This window comes from Engystomops pustulosus, unplaced genomic scaffold, assembly GCF_040894005.1.
Source record: "Engystomops pustulosus unplaced genomic scaffold, aEngPut4.maternal MAT_SCAFFOLD_93, whole genome shotgun sequence".
Taxonomy (NCBI): Eukaryota; Metazoa; Chordata; class Amphibia; order Anura; family Leptodactylidae; genus Engystomops; species Engystomops pustulosus.
Window position 1 is genome coordinate 186,374 of NW_027284979.1, and position 17,070 is coordinate 203,443.

Genomic DNA, 17,070 nt, shown 5'->3' on the forward strand with positions numbered 1-17,070 from the left:
GACAGTCACCTCAGGAGACGGGGGACCCCGCTCTAGGACGGGACAGTCACCTCAGGAGACGGGGGACCCCGCTCTAGGACAGTCACCTCAGGAGATGGGGGACCCCGCTCTAGGACAGTCACCTCAGGAGACGGGGGACCCCGCTCTAGGACAGTCACCTCAGGAGACGGGGGACCCCGCTCTAGGACGGGACAGTCACCTCAGGAGATGGGGGACCCCGCTCTAGGACGGGACAGTCACCTCAGGAGATGGGGGACCCCGCTCTAGGACGGGACAGTCACCTCAGGAGATGGGGGACCCCGCTCTAGGACGGGACAGTCACCTCAGGAGATGGGGGACCCCGCTCTAGGACGGGACAGTCACCTCAGGAGACGGGGGACCCCGCTCTAGGACAGTCACCTCAGGAGATGGGGGACCCCGCTCTAGGACAGTCACCTCAGGAGATGGGGGACCCCGCTCTAGGACAGTCACCTCAGGAGATGGGGGACCCCGCTCTAGGACAGGACAGTCACCTCAGGAGATGGGGGACCCCGCTCTAGGACAGGACAGTCACCTCAGGAGACGGGGGACCCCGCTCTAGGACAGGACAGTCACCTCAGGAGACGGGGGACCCCGCTCTAGGACGAGATAGTCACCTCAGGAGATGGGGGACCCCGCTCTAGGACGGGACAGTAACCTCAGGAGATGGGGGACCCCGCTCTAGGACGGGACAGTCACCTCAGGAGATGGGGGACCCCGCTCTAGGACAGTCACCTCAGGAGATGGGGGACCCCGCTCTAGGACGGGACAGTCACCTCAGGAGACGGGGGACCCCGCTCTAGGACGGGACAGTCACCTCAGGAGACGGGGGACCCCGCTCTAGGACAGTCACCTCAGGAGATGGGGGACCCCGCTCTAGGACAGGACAGTCACCTCAGGAGACCCCGCTCTAGGACAGTCACCTCAGGAGATGGGGGACCCCGCTCTAGGACGGGACAGTCACCTCAGGAGATGAAGGACCGCGCTCAAGGACGGGACAGTCACCTCAGGAGATGAGGGAATCCGCTCTAGGACGGGACAGTCACCTCAGGAGATGAGGGACCGCGCTCAAGGACAAGACAGTCACCTCAGGAGATGGGGGACCCCGCTCAAGGACGGGACAGTCACCTCAGGAGATGGGGGACCCCGCTCTAGGACGGGACAGTCACCTCAGGAGATGGGGGACCCCGCTCTAGGACAGTCACCTCAGGAGACGGGGGACCCCGCTCTAGGACGGGACAGTCACCTCAGTAGACGGGGGACCCCGCTCTAGGACGGGACAGTCACCTCAGGAGATGGGGGACCCCGCTCTAGGACAGTCACCTCAGGAGATGGGGGACCCCGCTCTAGGACGGGACAGTCACCTCAGGAGATGGGGGACCCCGCTCTAGGACGGGACAGTCACCTCAGGAGATGAAGGACCGCGCTCTAGGACAGTCACCTCAGGAGACGGGGGACCCCGCTCTAGGACGGGACAGTCACCTCAGGAGACGGGGGACCCCGCTCTAGGACGGGACAGTCACCTCAGGAGACGGGGGACCCCGCTCTAGGACGGGACAGTCACCTCAGGAGACGGGGGACCCCGCTCTAGGACGGGACAGTCACCTCAGGAGACGGGGGACCCCGCTCTAGGACGGGACAGTCACCTCAGGAGACGGGGGACCCCGCTCTAGGACGGGACAGTCACCTCAGGAGACGGGGGACCCCGCTCTAGGACGGGACAGTCACCTCAGGAGACGGGGGACCCCGCTCTAGGACGGGACAGTCACCTCAGGAGACGGGGGACCCCGCTCTAGGACGGGACAGTCACCTCAGGAGACGGGGGACCCCGCTCTAGGACGGGACAGTCACCTCAGGAGACGGGGGACCCCGCTCTAGGACGGGACAGTCACCTCAGGAGACGGGGGACCCCGCTCTAGGACGGGACAGTCACCTCAGGAGACGGGGGACCCCGCTCTAGGACGGGACAGTCACCTCAGGAGACGGGGGACCCCGCTCTAGGACGGGACAGTCACCTCAGGAGACGGGGGACCCCGCTCTAGGACGGGACAGTCACCTCAGGAGACGGGGGACCCCGCTCTAGGACGGGACAGTCACCTCAGGAGACGGGGGACCCCGCTCTAGGACGGGACAGTCACCTCAGGAGACGGGGGACCCCGCTCTAGGACGGGACAGTCACCTCAGGAGACGGGGGACCCCGCTCTAGGACGGGACAGTCACCTCAGGAGACGGGGGACCCCGCTCTAGGACGGGACAGTCACCTCAGGAGACGGGGGACCCCGCTCTAGGACGGGACAGTCACCTCAGGAGACGGGGGACCCCGCTCTAGGACGGGACAGTCACCTCAGGAGACGGGGGACCCCGCTCTAGGACGGGACAGTCACCTCAGGAGACGGGGGACCCCGCTCTAGGACGGGACAGTCACCTCAGGAGATGGGGGACCCCGCTCTAGGACGGGACAGTCACCTCAGGAGACGGGGGACCCCGCTCTAGGACAGTCACCTCAGGAGATGGGGGACCCCGCTCTAGGACAGTCACCTCAGGAGATGGGGGACCCCGCTCTAGGACAGTCACCTCAGGAGATGGGGGACCCCGCTCTAGGACAGGACAGTCACCTCAGGAGATGGGGGACCCCGCTCTAGGACAGTCACCTCAGGAGATGGGGGACCCCGCTCTAGGACAGGACAGTCACCTCAGGAGATGGGGGACCCCGCTCTAGGACAGGACAGTCACCTCAGGAGACGGGGGACCCCGCTCTAGGACGGGACAGTCACCTCAGGAGACGGGGGACCCCGCTCTAGGACGGGACAGTCACCTCAGGAGACGGGGGACCCCGCTCTAGGACAGTCACCTCAGGAGATGGGGGACCCCGCTCTAGGACAGTCACCTCAGGAGATGGGGGACCCCGCTCTAGGACAGTCACCTCAGGAGATGGGGGACCCCGCTCTAGGACAGTCACCTCAGGAGATGGGGGACCCCGCTCTAGGACAGGACAGTCACCTCAGGAGATGGGGGACCCCGCTCTAGGACAGTCACCTCAGGAGATGGGGGACCCCGCTCTAGGACGGGATAGTCACCTCAGGAGATGGGGGACCCCGCTCTAGGACGGGATAGTCACCTCAGGAGATGGGGGACCCCGCTCTAGGACAGTCACCTCAGGAGATGGGGGACCCCGCTCTAGGACAGTCACCTCAGGAGATGGGGGACCCCGCTCTAGGACAGTCACCTCAGGAGATGGGGGACCCCGCTCTAGGACAGTCACCTCAGGAGATGGGGGACCCCGCTCTAGGACAGGACAGTCACCTCAGGAGATGGGGGACCCCGCTCTAGGACAGTCACCTCAGGAGATGGGGGACCCCGCTCTAGGACGGGATAGTCACCTCAGGAGATGGGGGACCCCGCTCTAGGACGGGATAGTCACCTCAGGAGATGGGGGACCCCGCTCTAGGACAGTCACCTCAGGAGATGGGGGACCCCGCTCTAGGACAGGACAGTCACCTCAGGAAACGGGGGACCCCGCTCTAGGACAGTCACCTCAGGAGATGGGGGACCCCGCTCTAGGACGGGACAGTCACCTCAGGAGATGAAGGACCGCGCTCTAGGACAGTCACCTCAGGAGATGGGGGACCCCGCTCTAAAACGGGACAGTCACCTCAGGAGATGGGGGACCCCGCTCTAGGACGGGACAGTCACCTCAGGAGATGAAGGACCGCGCTCTAGGACAGTCACCTCAGGAGATGGGGGACCCCGCTCTAGGACGGGACAGTCACCTCAGGAGACGGGGGACCCCGCTCTAGGACGGGACAGTCACCTCAGGAGACGGGGGACCCCGCTCTAGGACGGGACAGTCACCTCAGGAGACGGGGGACCCCGCTCTAGGACGGGACAGTCACCTCAGGAGACGGGGGACCCCGCTCTAGGACGGGACAGTCACCTCAGGAGACGGGGGACCCCGCTCTAGGACGGGACAGTCACCTCAGGAGACGGGGGACCCCGCTCTAGGACGGGACAGTCACCTCAGGAGACGGGGGACCCCGCTCTAGGACGGGACAGTCACCTCAGGAGACGGGGGACCCCGCTCTAGGACGGGACAGTCACCTCAGGAGACGGGGGACCCCGCTCTAGGACGGGACAGTCACCTCAGGAGACGGGGGACCCCGCTCTAGGACGGGACAGTCACCTCAGGAGACGGGGGACCCCGCTCTAGGACGGGACAGTCACCTCAGGAGACGGGGGACCCCGCTCTAGGACGGGACAGTCACCTCAGGAGACGGGGGACCCCGCTCTAGGACGGGACAGTCACCTCAGGAGACGGGGGACCCCGCTCTAGGACGGGACAGTCACCTCAGGAGACGGGGGACCCCGCTCTAGGACGGGACAGTCACCTCAGGAGATGGGGGACCCCGCTCTAGGACGGGACAGTCACCTCAGGAGATGGGGGACCCCGCTCTAGGACGGGACAGTCACCTCAGGAGATGGGGGACCCCGCTCTAGGACGGGACAGTCACCTCAGGAGATGGGGGACCCCGCTCTAGGACGGGACAGTCACCTCAGGAGACGGGGGACCCCGCTCTAGGACAGTCACCTCAGGAGATGGGGGACCCCGCTCTAGGACAGTCACCTCAGGAGATGGGGGACCCCGCTCTAGGACAGTCACCTCAGGAGATGGGGGACCCCGCTCTAGGACAGGACAGTCACCTCAGGAGATGGGGGACCCCGCTCTAGGACAGGACAGTCACCTCAGGAGACGGGGGACCCCGCTCTAGGACAGGACAGTCACCTCAGGAGACGGGGGACCCCGCTCTAGGACGAGATAGTCACCTCAGGAGATGGGGGACCCCGCTCTAGGACGGGACAGTAACCTCAGGAGATGGGGGACCCCGCTCTAGGACGGGACAGTCACCTCAGGAGATGGGGGACCCCGCTCTAGGACAGTCACCTCAGGAGATGGGGGACCCCGCTCTAGGACGGGACAGTCACCTCAGGAGACGGGGGACCCCGCTCTAGGACGGGACAGTCACCTCAGGAGACGGGGGACCCCGCTCTAGGACAGTCACCTCAGGAGATGGGGGACCCCGCTCTAGGACAGGACAGTCACCTCAGGAGACCCCGCTCTAGGACAGTCACCTCAGGAGATGGGGGACCCCGCTCTAGGACGGGACAGTCACCTCAGGAGATGAAGGACCGCGCTCAAGGACGGGACAGTCACCTCAGGAGATGAGGGAATCCGCTCTAGGACGGGACAGTCACCTCAGGAGATGAGGGACCGCGCTCAAGGACAAGACAGTCACCTCAGGAGATGGGGGACCCCGCTATAGGACGGGACAGTCACCTCAGGAGATGGGGGACCCCGCTCTAGGACGGGACAGTCACCTCAGGAGATGGGGGACCCCGCTCTAGGACAGTCACCTCAGGAGACGGGGGACCCCGCTCTAGGACGGGACAGTCACCTCAGTAGACGGGGGACCCCGCTCTAGGACGGGACAGTCACCTCAGGAGATGGGGGACCCCGCTCTAGGACAGTCACCTCAGGAGATGGGGGACCCCGCTCTAGGACGGGACAGTCACCTCAGGAGATGGGGGACCCCGCTCTAGGACGGGACAGTCACCTCAGGAGATGGGAGACCCCGCTCTAGGACAGTCACCTCAGGAGATGGGGGACCCCGCTCTAGGACAGGACAGTCACCTCAGGAGATGGGGGACCCCGCTCTAGGACAGGACAGTCACCTCAGGAGATGGGGGACCCCGCTCTAAAACGGGACAGTCACCTCAGGAGATGGGGGACCCCGCTCTAGGACGGGACAGTCACCTCAGGAGATGGGGGACCCCGCTCTAGGACGGGACAGTCACCTCAGGAGATGGGGGACCCCGCTCTAGGACGGGACAGTCACCTCAGGAGATGGGGGACCCCGCTCTAGGACGGGACAGTCACCTCAGGAGATGGGGGACCCCGCTCTAGGACGGGACAGTCACCTCAGGAGATGGGGGACCCCGCTCTAGGACGGGACAGTCACCTCAGGAGATGGGGGACCCCGCTCTAGGACGGGACAGTCACCTCAGGAGATGGGGGACCCCGCTCTAGGACAGTCACCTCAGGAGATAGGGGACCCCGCTCTAGGACAGTCACCTCAGGAGATGGGGGACCCCGCTCTAGGACGGGACAGTCACCTCAGGAGATGGGGGACCCCGCTCTAGGACAGGACAGTCACCTCAGGAGATGGGGGACCCCGCTCTAGGACGGGACAGTCACCTCAGGAGATGGGGGACCCCGCTCTAGGACAGTCACCTCAGGAGATGGGGGACCCCGCTCTAGGACGGGACAGTCACCTCAGGAGATGGGGGACCCCGCTCTAGGACGGGACAGTCACCTCAGGAGATGGGGGACCCCGCTCTAGGACGGGACAGTCACCTCAGGAGATGGGGGACCCCGCTCTAGGACGGGACAGTCACCTCAGGAGATGGGGGACCCCGCTCTAGGACGGGACAGTCACCTCAGGAGATGGGGGACCCCGCTCTAGGACGGGACAGTCACCTCAGGAGACGGGGGACCCCGCTCTAGGACGGGACAGTCACCTCAGGAGACGGGGGACCCCGCTCTAGGACGGGACAGTCACCTCAGGAGATGGGGGACCCCGCTCTAGGACAGTCACCTCAGGAGATGGGGGACCCCGCTCTAGGACAGTCACCTCAGGAGACGGGGGACCCCGCTCTAGGACGGGACAGTCACCTCAGGAGACGGGGGACCCCGCTCTAGGACGGGACAGTCACCTCAGGAGACGGGGGACCCCGCTCTAGGACGGGACAGTCACCTCAGGAGACGGGGGACCCCGCTCTAGGACGGGACAGTCACCTCAGGAGACGGGGGACCCCGCTCTAGGATGGGACAGTCACCTCAGGAGACGGGGGACCCCGCTCTAGGACGGGACAGTCACCTCAGGAGATGGGGGACCCCGCTCTAGGACGGGACAGTCACCTCAGGAGATGGGGGACCCCGCTCTAGGACGGGACAGTCACCTCAGGAGATGGGGGACCCCGCTCTAGGACGGGACAGTCACCTCAGGAGATGGGGGACCCCGCTCTAGGACAGGACAGTCACCTCAGGAGACGGGGGACCCCGCTCTAGGACAGTCACCTCAGGAGATGGGGGACCCCGCTCTAGGACGGGACAGTCACCTCAGGAGATGGGGGACCCCGCTCTAGTACGGGACAGTCACCTCAGGAGATGAAGGACCGCGCTCAAGGACGGGACAGTCACCTCAGGAGATGGGGGACCCCGCTCTAGGACGGGACAGTCACCTCAGGAGATGGGGGACCCCGCTCTAGGACGGGACAGTCACCTCAGGAGATGGGGGACCCCGCTCTAGGACGGGACAGTCACCTCAGGAGACGGGGGACCCCGCTCTAGGACGGGACAGTCACCTCAGGAGACGGGGGACCCCGCTCTAGGACGGGACAGTCACCTCAGGAGATGGGGGACCCCGCTCTAGGACAGTCACCTCAGGAGATGGGGGACCCCGCTCTAGGACGGGACAGTCTCCTCAGGAGATGGGGGACCCCGCTCTAAAACGGGACAGTCACCTCAGGAGATGGGGGACCCCGCTCTAGGACGGGACAGTCACCTCAGGAGATGGGGGACCCCGCTCTAGGACGGGACAGTCACCTCAGGAGATGGGGGACCCCGCTCTAGGACAGGACAGTCACCTCAGGAGACGGGGGACCCCGCTCTAGGACGGGACAGTCACCTCAGGAGACGGGGGACCCCGCTCTAGGACGGGACAGTCACCTCAGGAGACGGGGGACCCCGCTCTAGGACGGGACAGTCACCTCAGGAGATGGGGGACCCCGCTCTAGGACAGTCACCTCAGGAGATGGGGGACCCCGCTCTAGGACGGGACAGTCTCCTCAGGAGATGGGGGACCCCGCTCTAAAACGGGACAGTCACCTCAGGAGATGGGGGACCCCGCTCTAGGACGGGACAGTCACCTCAGGAGATGGGGGACCCCGCTCTAGGACGGGACAGTCACCTCAGGAGATGGGGGACCCCGCTCTAGGACGGGACAGTCACCTCAGGAGATGGGGGACCCCGCTCTAGGACGGGACAGTCACCTCAGGAGATGGGGGACCCCGCTCTAGGACGGGACAGTCACCTCAGGAGATGGGGGACCCCGCTCTAGGACGGGACAGTCACCTCAGGAGATGGGGGACCCCGCTCTAGGACGGGACAGTCACCTCAGGAGATGGGGGACCCCGCTCTAGGACGGGACAGTCACCTCAGGAGATGGGGGACCCCGCTCTAGGACGGGACAGTCACCTCAGGAGATGGGGGACCCCGCTCTAGGACGGGACAGTCACCTCAGGAGATGGGGGACCCCGCTCTAGGACGGGACAGTCACCTCAGGAGATGGGGGACCCCGCTCTAGGACGGGACAGTCACCTCAGGAGATGGGGGACCCCGCTCTAGGACGGGACAGTCACCTCAGGAGATGGGGGACCCCGCTCTAGGACGGGACAGTCACCTCAGGAGATGGGGGACCCCGCTCTAGGACGGGACAGTCACCTCAGGAGATGGGGGACCCCGCTCTAGGACGGGACAGTCACCTCAGGAGATGGGGGACCCCGCTCTAGGACGGGACAGTCACCTCAGGAGATGGGGGACCCCGCTCTAGGACGGGACAGTCACCTCAGGAGATGGGGGACCCCGCTCTAGGACGGGACAGTCACCTCAGGAGATGGGGGACCCTGCTCTAGGACGGGACAGTCACCTCAGGAGATGGGGGACCCCGCTCTAGGACAGTCACCTCAGGAGATGGGGGACCCCGCTCTAGGACAGTCACCTCAGGAGATGGGGGACCCCGCTCTAGGACAGTCACCTCAGGAGATGGGGGACCCCGCTCTAGGACAGTCACCTCAGGAGATGGGGGACCCCGCTCTAGGACAGTCACCTCAGGAGATGGGGGACCCCGCTCTAGGACGGGACAGTCACCTCAGGAGATGGGGGACCCCGCTCTAGGACGGGACAGTCACCTCAGGAGATGGGGGACCCCGCTCTAGGACGGGACAGTCACCTCAGGAGATGGGGGACCCCGCTCTAGGACGGGACAGTCACCTCAGGAGACGGGGGACCCCGCTCTAGGACAGTCACCTCAGGAGACGGGGGACCCCGCTCTAGGACAGTCACCTCAGGAGATGGGGGACCCCGCTCTAGGACAGTCACCTCAGGAGATGGGGGACCCCGCTCTAGGACAGTCACCTCAGGAGATGGGGGACCCCGCTCTAGGACAGGACAGTCACCTCAGGAGATGGGGGACCCCGCTCTAGGACAGGACAGTCACCTCAGGAGATGAGGGAATCCGCTCTAGGACGGGACAGTCACCTCAGGAGATGAGGGAATCCGCTCTAGGACAGGACAGTCACCTCAGGAGACGGGGGACCCCGCTCTAGGACAGGACAGTCACCTCAGGAGACGGGGGACCCCGCTCTAGGACGAGATAGTCACCTCAGGAGATGGGGGACCCCGCTCTAGGACGGGACAGTAACCTCAGGAGATGGGGGACCCCGCTCTAGGACGGGACAGTCACCTCAGGAGACGGGGGACCCCGCTCTAGGACAGTCACCTCAGGAGATGGGGGACCCCGCTCTAGGACAGGACAGTCACCTCAGGAGACGGGGGACCCCGCTCTAGGACAGTCACCTCAGGAGATGGGGGACCCCGCTCTAGGACGGGACAGTCACCTCAGGAGATGAAGGACCGCGCTCAAGGACGGGACAGTCACCTCAGGAGATGAGGGAATCCGCTCTAGGACGGGACAGTCACCTCAGGAGATGAGGGACCGCGCTCAAGGACAAGACAGTCACCTCAGGAGATGGGGGACCCCGCTATAGGACGGGACAGTCACCTCAGGAGATGGGGGACCCCGCTCTAGGACGGGACAGTCACCTCAGGAGATGGGGGACCCCGCTCTAGGACAGTCACCTCAGGAGACGGGGGACCCCGCTCTAGGACGGGACAGTCACCTCAGTAGACGGGGGACCCCGCTCTAGGACGGGACAGTCACCTCAGGAGATGGGGGACCCCGCTCTAGGACAGTCACCTCAGGAGATGGGGGACCCCGCTCTAGGACGGGACAGTCACCTCAGGAGATGGGGGACCCCGCTCTAAAACGGGACAGTCACCTCAGGAGATGGGGGACCCCGCTCTAGGACGGGACAGTCACCTCAGGAGATGGGGGACCCCGCTCTAGGACGGGACAGTCACCTCAGGAGATGGGGGACCCCGCTCTAGGACGGGACAGTCACCTCAGGAGATGGGGGACCCCGCTCTAGGACGGGACAGTCACCTCAGGAGATGGGGGACCCCGCTCTAGGACGGGACAGTCACCTCAGGAGATGGGGGACCCCGCTCTAGGACGGGACAGTCACCTCAGGAGATGGGGGACCCCGCTCTAGGACGGGACAGTCACCTCAGGAGATGGGGGACCCCGCTCTAGGACGGGACAGTCACCTCAGGAGATGGGGGACCCCGCTCTAGGACGGGACAGTCACCTCAGGAGATGGGGGACCCCGCTCTAGGACGGGACAGTCACCTCAGGAGATGGGGGACCCCGCTCTAGGACGGGACAGTCACCTCAGGAGATGGGGGACCCCGCTCTAGGACGGGACAGTCACCTCAGGAGATGGGGGACCCCGCTCTAGGACGGGACAGTCACCTCAGGAGATGGGGGACCCCGCTCTAGGACGGGACAGTCACCTCAGGAGACGGGGGACCCCGCTCTAGGACGGGACAGTCACCTCAGGAGATGGGGGACCCCGCTCTAGGACGGGACAGTCATCTCAGGAGATGGGGGACCCCGCTCTAGGACAGTCACCTCAGGAGATGGGGGACCCCGCTCTAGGACAGTCACCTCAGGAGACGGGGGACCCCGCTCTAGGACGGGACAGTCACCTCAGGAGACGGGGGACCCCGCTCTAGGACGGGACAGTCACCTCAGGAGACGGGGGACCCCGCTCTAGGACGGGACAGTCACCTCAGGAGACGGGGGACCCCGCTCTAGGACGGGACAGTCACCTCAGGAGACGGGGGACCCCGCTCTAGGACGGGACAGTCACCTCAGGAGACGGGGGACCCCGCTCTAGGACGGGACAGTCACCTCAGGAGATGGGGGACCCCGCTCTAGGACGGGACAGTCACCTCAGGAGATGGGGGACCCCGCTCTAGGACGGGACAGTCACCTCAGGAGATGGGGGACCCCGCTCTAGGACGGGACAGTCACCTCAGGAGATGGGGGACCCCGCTCTAGGACAGGACAGTCACCTCAGGAGACGGGGGACCCCGCTCTAGGACAGTCACCTCAGGAGATGGGGGACCCCGCTCTAGGACGGGACAGTCACCTCAGGAGATGAAGGACCGCGCTCAAGGACGGGACAGTCACCTCAGGAGATGGGGGACCCCGCTCTAGTACGGGACAGTCACCTCAGGAGATGAAGGACCGCGCTCAAGGACGGGACAGTCACCTCAGGAGATGGGGGACCCCGCTCTAGGACGGGACAGTCACCTCAGGAGATGGGGGACCCCGCTCTAGGACGGGACAGTCACCTCAGGAGATGGGGGACCCCGCTCTAGGACAGTCACCTCAGGAGACGGGGGACCCCGCTCTAGGACGGGACAGTCACCTCAGGAGACGGGGGACCCCGCTCTAGGACGGGACAGTCACCTCAGGAGATGGGGGACCCCGCTCTAGGACAGTCACCTCAGGAGATGGGGGACCCCGCTCTAGGACGGGACAGTCACCTCAGGAGATGGGGGACCCCGCTCTAGGACGGGACAGTCACCTCAGGAGATGGGGGACCCCGCTCTAGGACGGGACAGTCACCTCAGGAGATGGGGGACCCCGCTCTAGGACGGGACAGTCACCTCAGGAGATGGGGGACCCCGCTCTAGGACAGTCACCTCAGGAGATGGGGGACCCCGCTCTAGGACAGGACAGTCTCCTCAGGAGATGGGGGACCCCGCTCTAAAACGGGACAGTCACCTCAGGAGATGGGGGACCCCGCTCTAGGACGGGACAGTCACCTCAGGAGATGGGGGACCCCGCTCTAGGACGGGACAGTCACCTCAGGAGATGGGGGACCCCGCTCTAGGACGGGACAGTCACCTCAGGAGATGGGGGACCCCGCTCTAGGACGGGACAGTCACCTCAGGAGATGGGGGACCCCGCTCTAGGACGGGACAGTCACCTCAGGAGATGGGGGACCCCGCTCTAGGACGGGACAGTCACCTCAGGAGATGGGGGACCCCGCTCTAGGACGGGACAGTCACCTCAGGAGATGGGGGACCCCGCTCTAGGACGGGACAGTCACCTCAGGAGATGGGGGACCCCGCTCTAGGACGGGACAGTCACCTCAGGAGATGGGGGACCCCGCTCTAGGACGGGACAGTCACCTCAGGAGATGGGGGACCCCGCTCTAGGACGGGACAGTCACCTCAGGAGATGGGGGACCCCGCTCTAGGACGGGACAGTCACCTCAGGAGATGGGGGACCCCGCTCTAAAACGGGACAGTCACCTCAGGAGATGGGGGACCCCGCTCTAGGACGGGACAGTCACCTCAGGAGATGGGGGACCCCGCTCTAGGACGGGACAGTCACCTCAGGAGATGGGGGACCCCGCTCTAAAACGGGACAGTCACCTCAGGAGATGGGGGACCCCGCTCTAGGACGGGACAGTCACCTCAGGAGATGGGGGACCCCGCTCTAGGACGGGACAGTCATCTCAGGAGATGGGGGACCCCGCTCTAGGACAGTCACCTCAGGAGATGGGGGACCCCGCTCTAGGACAGTCACCTCAGGAGATGGGGGACCCCGCTCTAGGACAGTCACCTCAGGAGATGGGGGACCCCGCTCTAGGACGGGACAGTCACCTCAGGAGATGGGGGACCCCGCTCTAGGACAGTCACCTCAGGAGACGGGGGACCCCGCTCTAGGACGGGACAGTCACCTCAGGAGACGGGGGACCCCGCTCTAGGACGGGACAGTCACCTCAGGAGACGGGGGACCCCGCTCTAGGACGGGACAGTCACCTCAGGAGACGGGGGACCCCGCTCTAGGACGGGACAGTCACCTCAGGAGATGGGGGACCCCGCTCTAGGACGGGACAGTCACCTCAGGAGATGGGGGACCCCGCTCTAGGACGGGACAGTCACCTCAGGAGATGGGGGACCCCGCTCTAGGACGGGACAGTCACCTCAGGAGATGGGGGACCCCGCTCTAGGACGGGACAGTCACCTCAGGAGATGGGGGACCCTGCTCTAGGACGGGACAGTCACCTCAGGAGATGGGGGACCCTGCTCTAGGACGGGACAGTCACCTCAGGAGATGGGGGACCCCGCTCTAGGACAGTCACCTCAGGAGATGGGGGACCCCGCTCTAGGACAGTCACCTCAGGAGATGGGGGACCCCGCTCTAGGACAGTCACCTCAGGAGATGGGGGACCCCGCTCTAGGACAGTCACCTCAGGAGATGGGGGACCCCGCTCTAGGACAGTCACCTCAGGAGATGGGGGACCCCGCTCTAGGACGGGACAGTCACCTCAGGAGATGGGGGACCCCGCTCTAGGACGGGACAGTCACCTCAGGAGATGGGGGACCCCGCTCTAGGACGGGACAGTCACCTCAGGAGATGGGGGACCCCGCTCTAGGACGGGACAGTCACCTCAGGAGATGGGGGACCCCGCTCTAGGACGGGACAGTCACCTCAGGAGATGGGGGACCCCGCTCTAGGACGGGATAGTCACCTCAGGAGATGGGGGACCCCGCTCTAGGACGGGACAGTCACCTCAGGAGATGGGGGACCCCGCTCTAGGACAGGACAGTCACCTCAGGAGATGGGGGACCCCGCTCTAAAACGGGACAGTCACCTCAGGAGACGGGGGACCCCGCTCTAGGACGGGACAGTCACCTCAGGAGATGGGGGACCCCGCTCTAGGACAGTCACCTCAGGAGATGGGGGACCCCGCTCTAGGACAGGACAGTCACCTCAGGAGATGGGGGACCCCGCTCTAGGACGGGACAGTCACCTCAGGAGATGGGGGACCCCGCTCTAGGACAGTCACCTCAGGAGATGGGGGACCCCGCTCTAGGACAGGACAGTCACCTCAGGAGATGGGGGACCCCGCTCTAGGACAGTCACCTCAGGAGATGGGGGACCCCGCTCTAGGACGGGACAGTCACCTCAGGAGACGGGGGACCCCGCTCTAGGACGGGACAGTCACCTCAGGAGATGGGGGACCCCGCTCTAGGACAGTCACCTCAGGAGACGGGGGCCCCCGCTCTAGGACGGGACAGTCACCTCAGGAGATGGGGGACCCCGCTCTAGGACGGGACAGTCACCTCAGGAGATGGGGGACCCCGCTCTAGGACGGGACAGTCACCTCAGGAGATGGGGGACCCCGCTCTAGGACAGTCACCTCAGGAGACGGGGGACCCCGCTCTAGGACGGGACAGTCACCTCAGGAGATGGGGGACCCCGCTCTAGGACGGGACAGTCACCTCAGGAGATGCTGCCGCTCTCGGGTGGGAGGGGAGGCGGGGCTTGTGCTGTTGCCGCGTCAAAGTTCATCCAATCATCGCTTGCAACGTAAAAGGTGGGCGGGACCTGTGGCGGAAATCAAAACAGCGATTGGTTGTCACTTTATACAATAAGGTGATTGGCTCGTAGGAGAAGCGCGGGAAAGGGTTGAAGGAGCTCCGCCCACAGCACGCGGATTAGGATCACCCAACTTTCCTGGAGGCTGAAGAGACAGGTGAGGCGCGGCGGAAGTCAGGTATCCCGGGACAACAAGAAGGGGGAATCCGAGGCCCGGAGCTGTGCCCGCCCCCCGCCCCTTCACCCCTGAGCTGTGCCCGCCCCCCGCCCCTTCACCCCTGAGCTGTGCCCGCCCCCCGCCCCTTCACCCCTGAGCTGTGCCCGCCCCCCGCCCCTTCACCCCTGAGCTGTGCCCGCCCCCCGCCCCTTCACCCCTGAGCTGTGCCCGCCCCTTCACCCCTGAGCTGTGCCCGCCCCCCGCCCCTTCACCCCTGAGCTGTGCCCGCCCCCCGCCCCTTCACCCCTGAGCTGTGCCCGCCCCCTGCCCCTTCACCCCTGAGCTGTGCCCGCCCCCTGCCCCTTCACCCCGGAGCTGTGAGTGCCCCTTCACCCCGGAGCTGTGCCCGCCCCCTGCCCCTTCACCCCGGAGCTGTGCCCGCCCCCTGCCCCTTCACCCCGGAGCTGTGCCCGCCCCCTGCCCCTTCACCCCGGAGCTGTGCCCGCCCCCTGCCCCTTCACCCCGGAGCTGTGCCCGCCCCCTCTGTATTCTGTGACTATAGACATGTATTGCGGGTAATCGTCATCTTCTTGTTCTAGGAAGGAGGCGGCCATGATCGGTAGAAGGCGGACTAAGGTGGCGAACCAGGAGGAGCAAGGCGGAGCCTCCAGTGTGTAACTCCACCCCCATGCACAACAGTATAGCTGAGGTGGTGGAGCCTCCACTGTAACTCCACCCCCCATACACACCTGTATAGCTGATAGGAGGGTGGAGCCTCCAGTGTGTAACTCCTCCCCCCACATATACATTTTGGCGGAGGAGATTTGAACCTCCTTTTTTCTCTTCACCGAGTCTGTTTTTTGTTCCAGAGATTAAGAAGCGCCGCAGCAGCTGCAGAAAGTTAAAGCCGCAGAATTTGGCTCCAGCTGGTGACAGCGTCTTCCATCAACTGCTCACGTCCAGCGGCATCAACCTGAGGCCCGGGGAGCAGCCGAACGAGATCTGTAAGAAGCCGGGGGAACCCCCCTAACAGTACAGGACCCCCCCCCCCTAACAGTACAGGACCCCCCCCCCCTAACAGTACAGGACCCCCCCCCCTAACAGTACAGGACCCCCCCCCCTAACAGTACAGGAGCCCCCTCCCCCTCAACAGTACAGGAGCCCCGCTCCCCCCCAACAGTACAGGAGCGTACAGGAGCCCCCTAGCGGTACAGGAGCCCCGCTCCCCCCCTAGCGGTACAGGAGCCCCGCTCCCCCCCTAGCGGTACAGGAGCCCCGCTCCCCCCCTAGCGGTACAGGAGCCCCGCTCCCCCCCTAGCGGTACAGGAGCCCCGCTCCCCCCCTAGCGGTACAGGAGCCCCGTTCCCTCCCTAGCGGTACAGGAGCCCCGCTCCCCCCCTAGCGGTACAGGAGCCCCCTAGCGGTACAGGAGCCCCCGCTCCCCTCTCTCACTTTGTAGTTTTCCTTTTTTCGTTTGTAGTTGTGGATCAGAGAGTTTTCCAGAAGAATTTGCGGCAGAAGCTTGGGAAGCACCAGCGCCATCCCGAGGTGTGTAGTGTGTAGCCGGGGATCACGTGTAGCGTGTTGTATGTAGTGTGTAGCGGTGACGCGTGTAGCGTGGTGTATGGTGCGGGGTGTGTAGCGTGTAGTATGTAGCGGTGACGTGTGACGCTCTGCAGTGTGTAGTGTGCAGCATGTAGGGGTGATGTGTGTAGCGTGTAGTATGTAGCGGTGACGTGTGACGCTCTGCAGTGTGTAGTGTGCAGCATGTAGCGGTGATGTGTGTAGCGTGTAGTATGTAGCGGTGACGTGTGACGCTCTGCAGTGTGTAGTGTGCAGCATGTAGCGGTGATGTGTGTAGTATGTAGCGGTGACGTGTGACGCTCTGCAGTGTGTAGTGTGCAGCATGTAGCGGTGATGTGTGTAGCGTGTAGTATGTAGCGGTGACGTGTGACGCTCTGCAGTGTGTAGTGTGCAGCATGTAGGGGTGATGTGTGTAGCGTGTAGTATGTAGCGGTGACGTGTGACGCTCTGCAGTGTGCAGCATGTAGCGGTGATGTGTGTAGCGTGTAGTATGTAGCGGTGACGTGTGACGCTCTGCAGTGTGTAGTGTGCAGCATGTAGGGGTGATGTGTGTAGCGTGTAGTATGTAGCGGTGACGTGTGACGCTCTGTAGTGTGCAGCATGTAGGGGTGATGTGTGTAGCGTGTAGTATGTAGCGGTGACGTGTGACGCTCTGTAGTGTGCAGCATGTAG

General features: G+C 64.7%; 1 protein-coding gene across 1 annotated transcript in view; it reads left to right on the forward strand.

The window, feature by feature from the left end:
- Positions 1-14,706: 14,706 nt before the first annotated feature.
- Positions 14,707-17,070, forward strand: part of FANCD2 (FA complementation group D2) — a 149,163-nt gene continuing 146,799 nt past the window's right edge. Inside the window, 4 exon segments of the mRNA XM_072131570.1 lie at positions 14,707-14,814; positions 15,414-15,484; positions 15,684-15,818; positions 16,295-16,362. Coding sequence (XP_071987671.1) covers positions 15,427-15,484; positions 15,684-15,818; positions 16,295-16,362 — 261 coding nt within the window. The 5' untranslated portion in view covers positions 14,707-14,814; positions 15,414-15,426.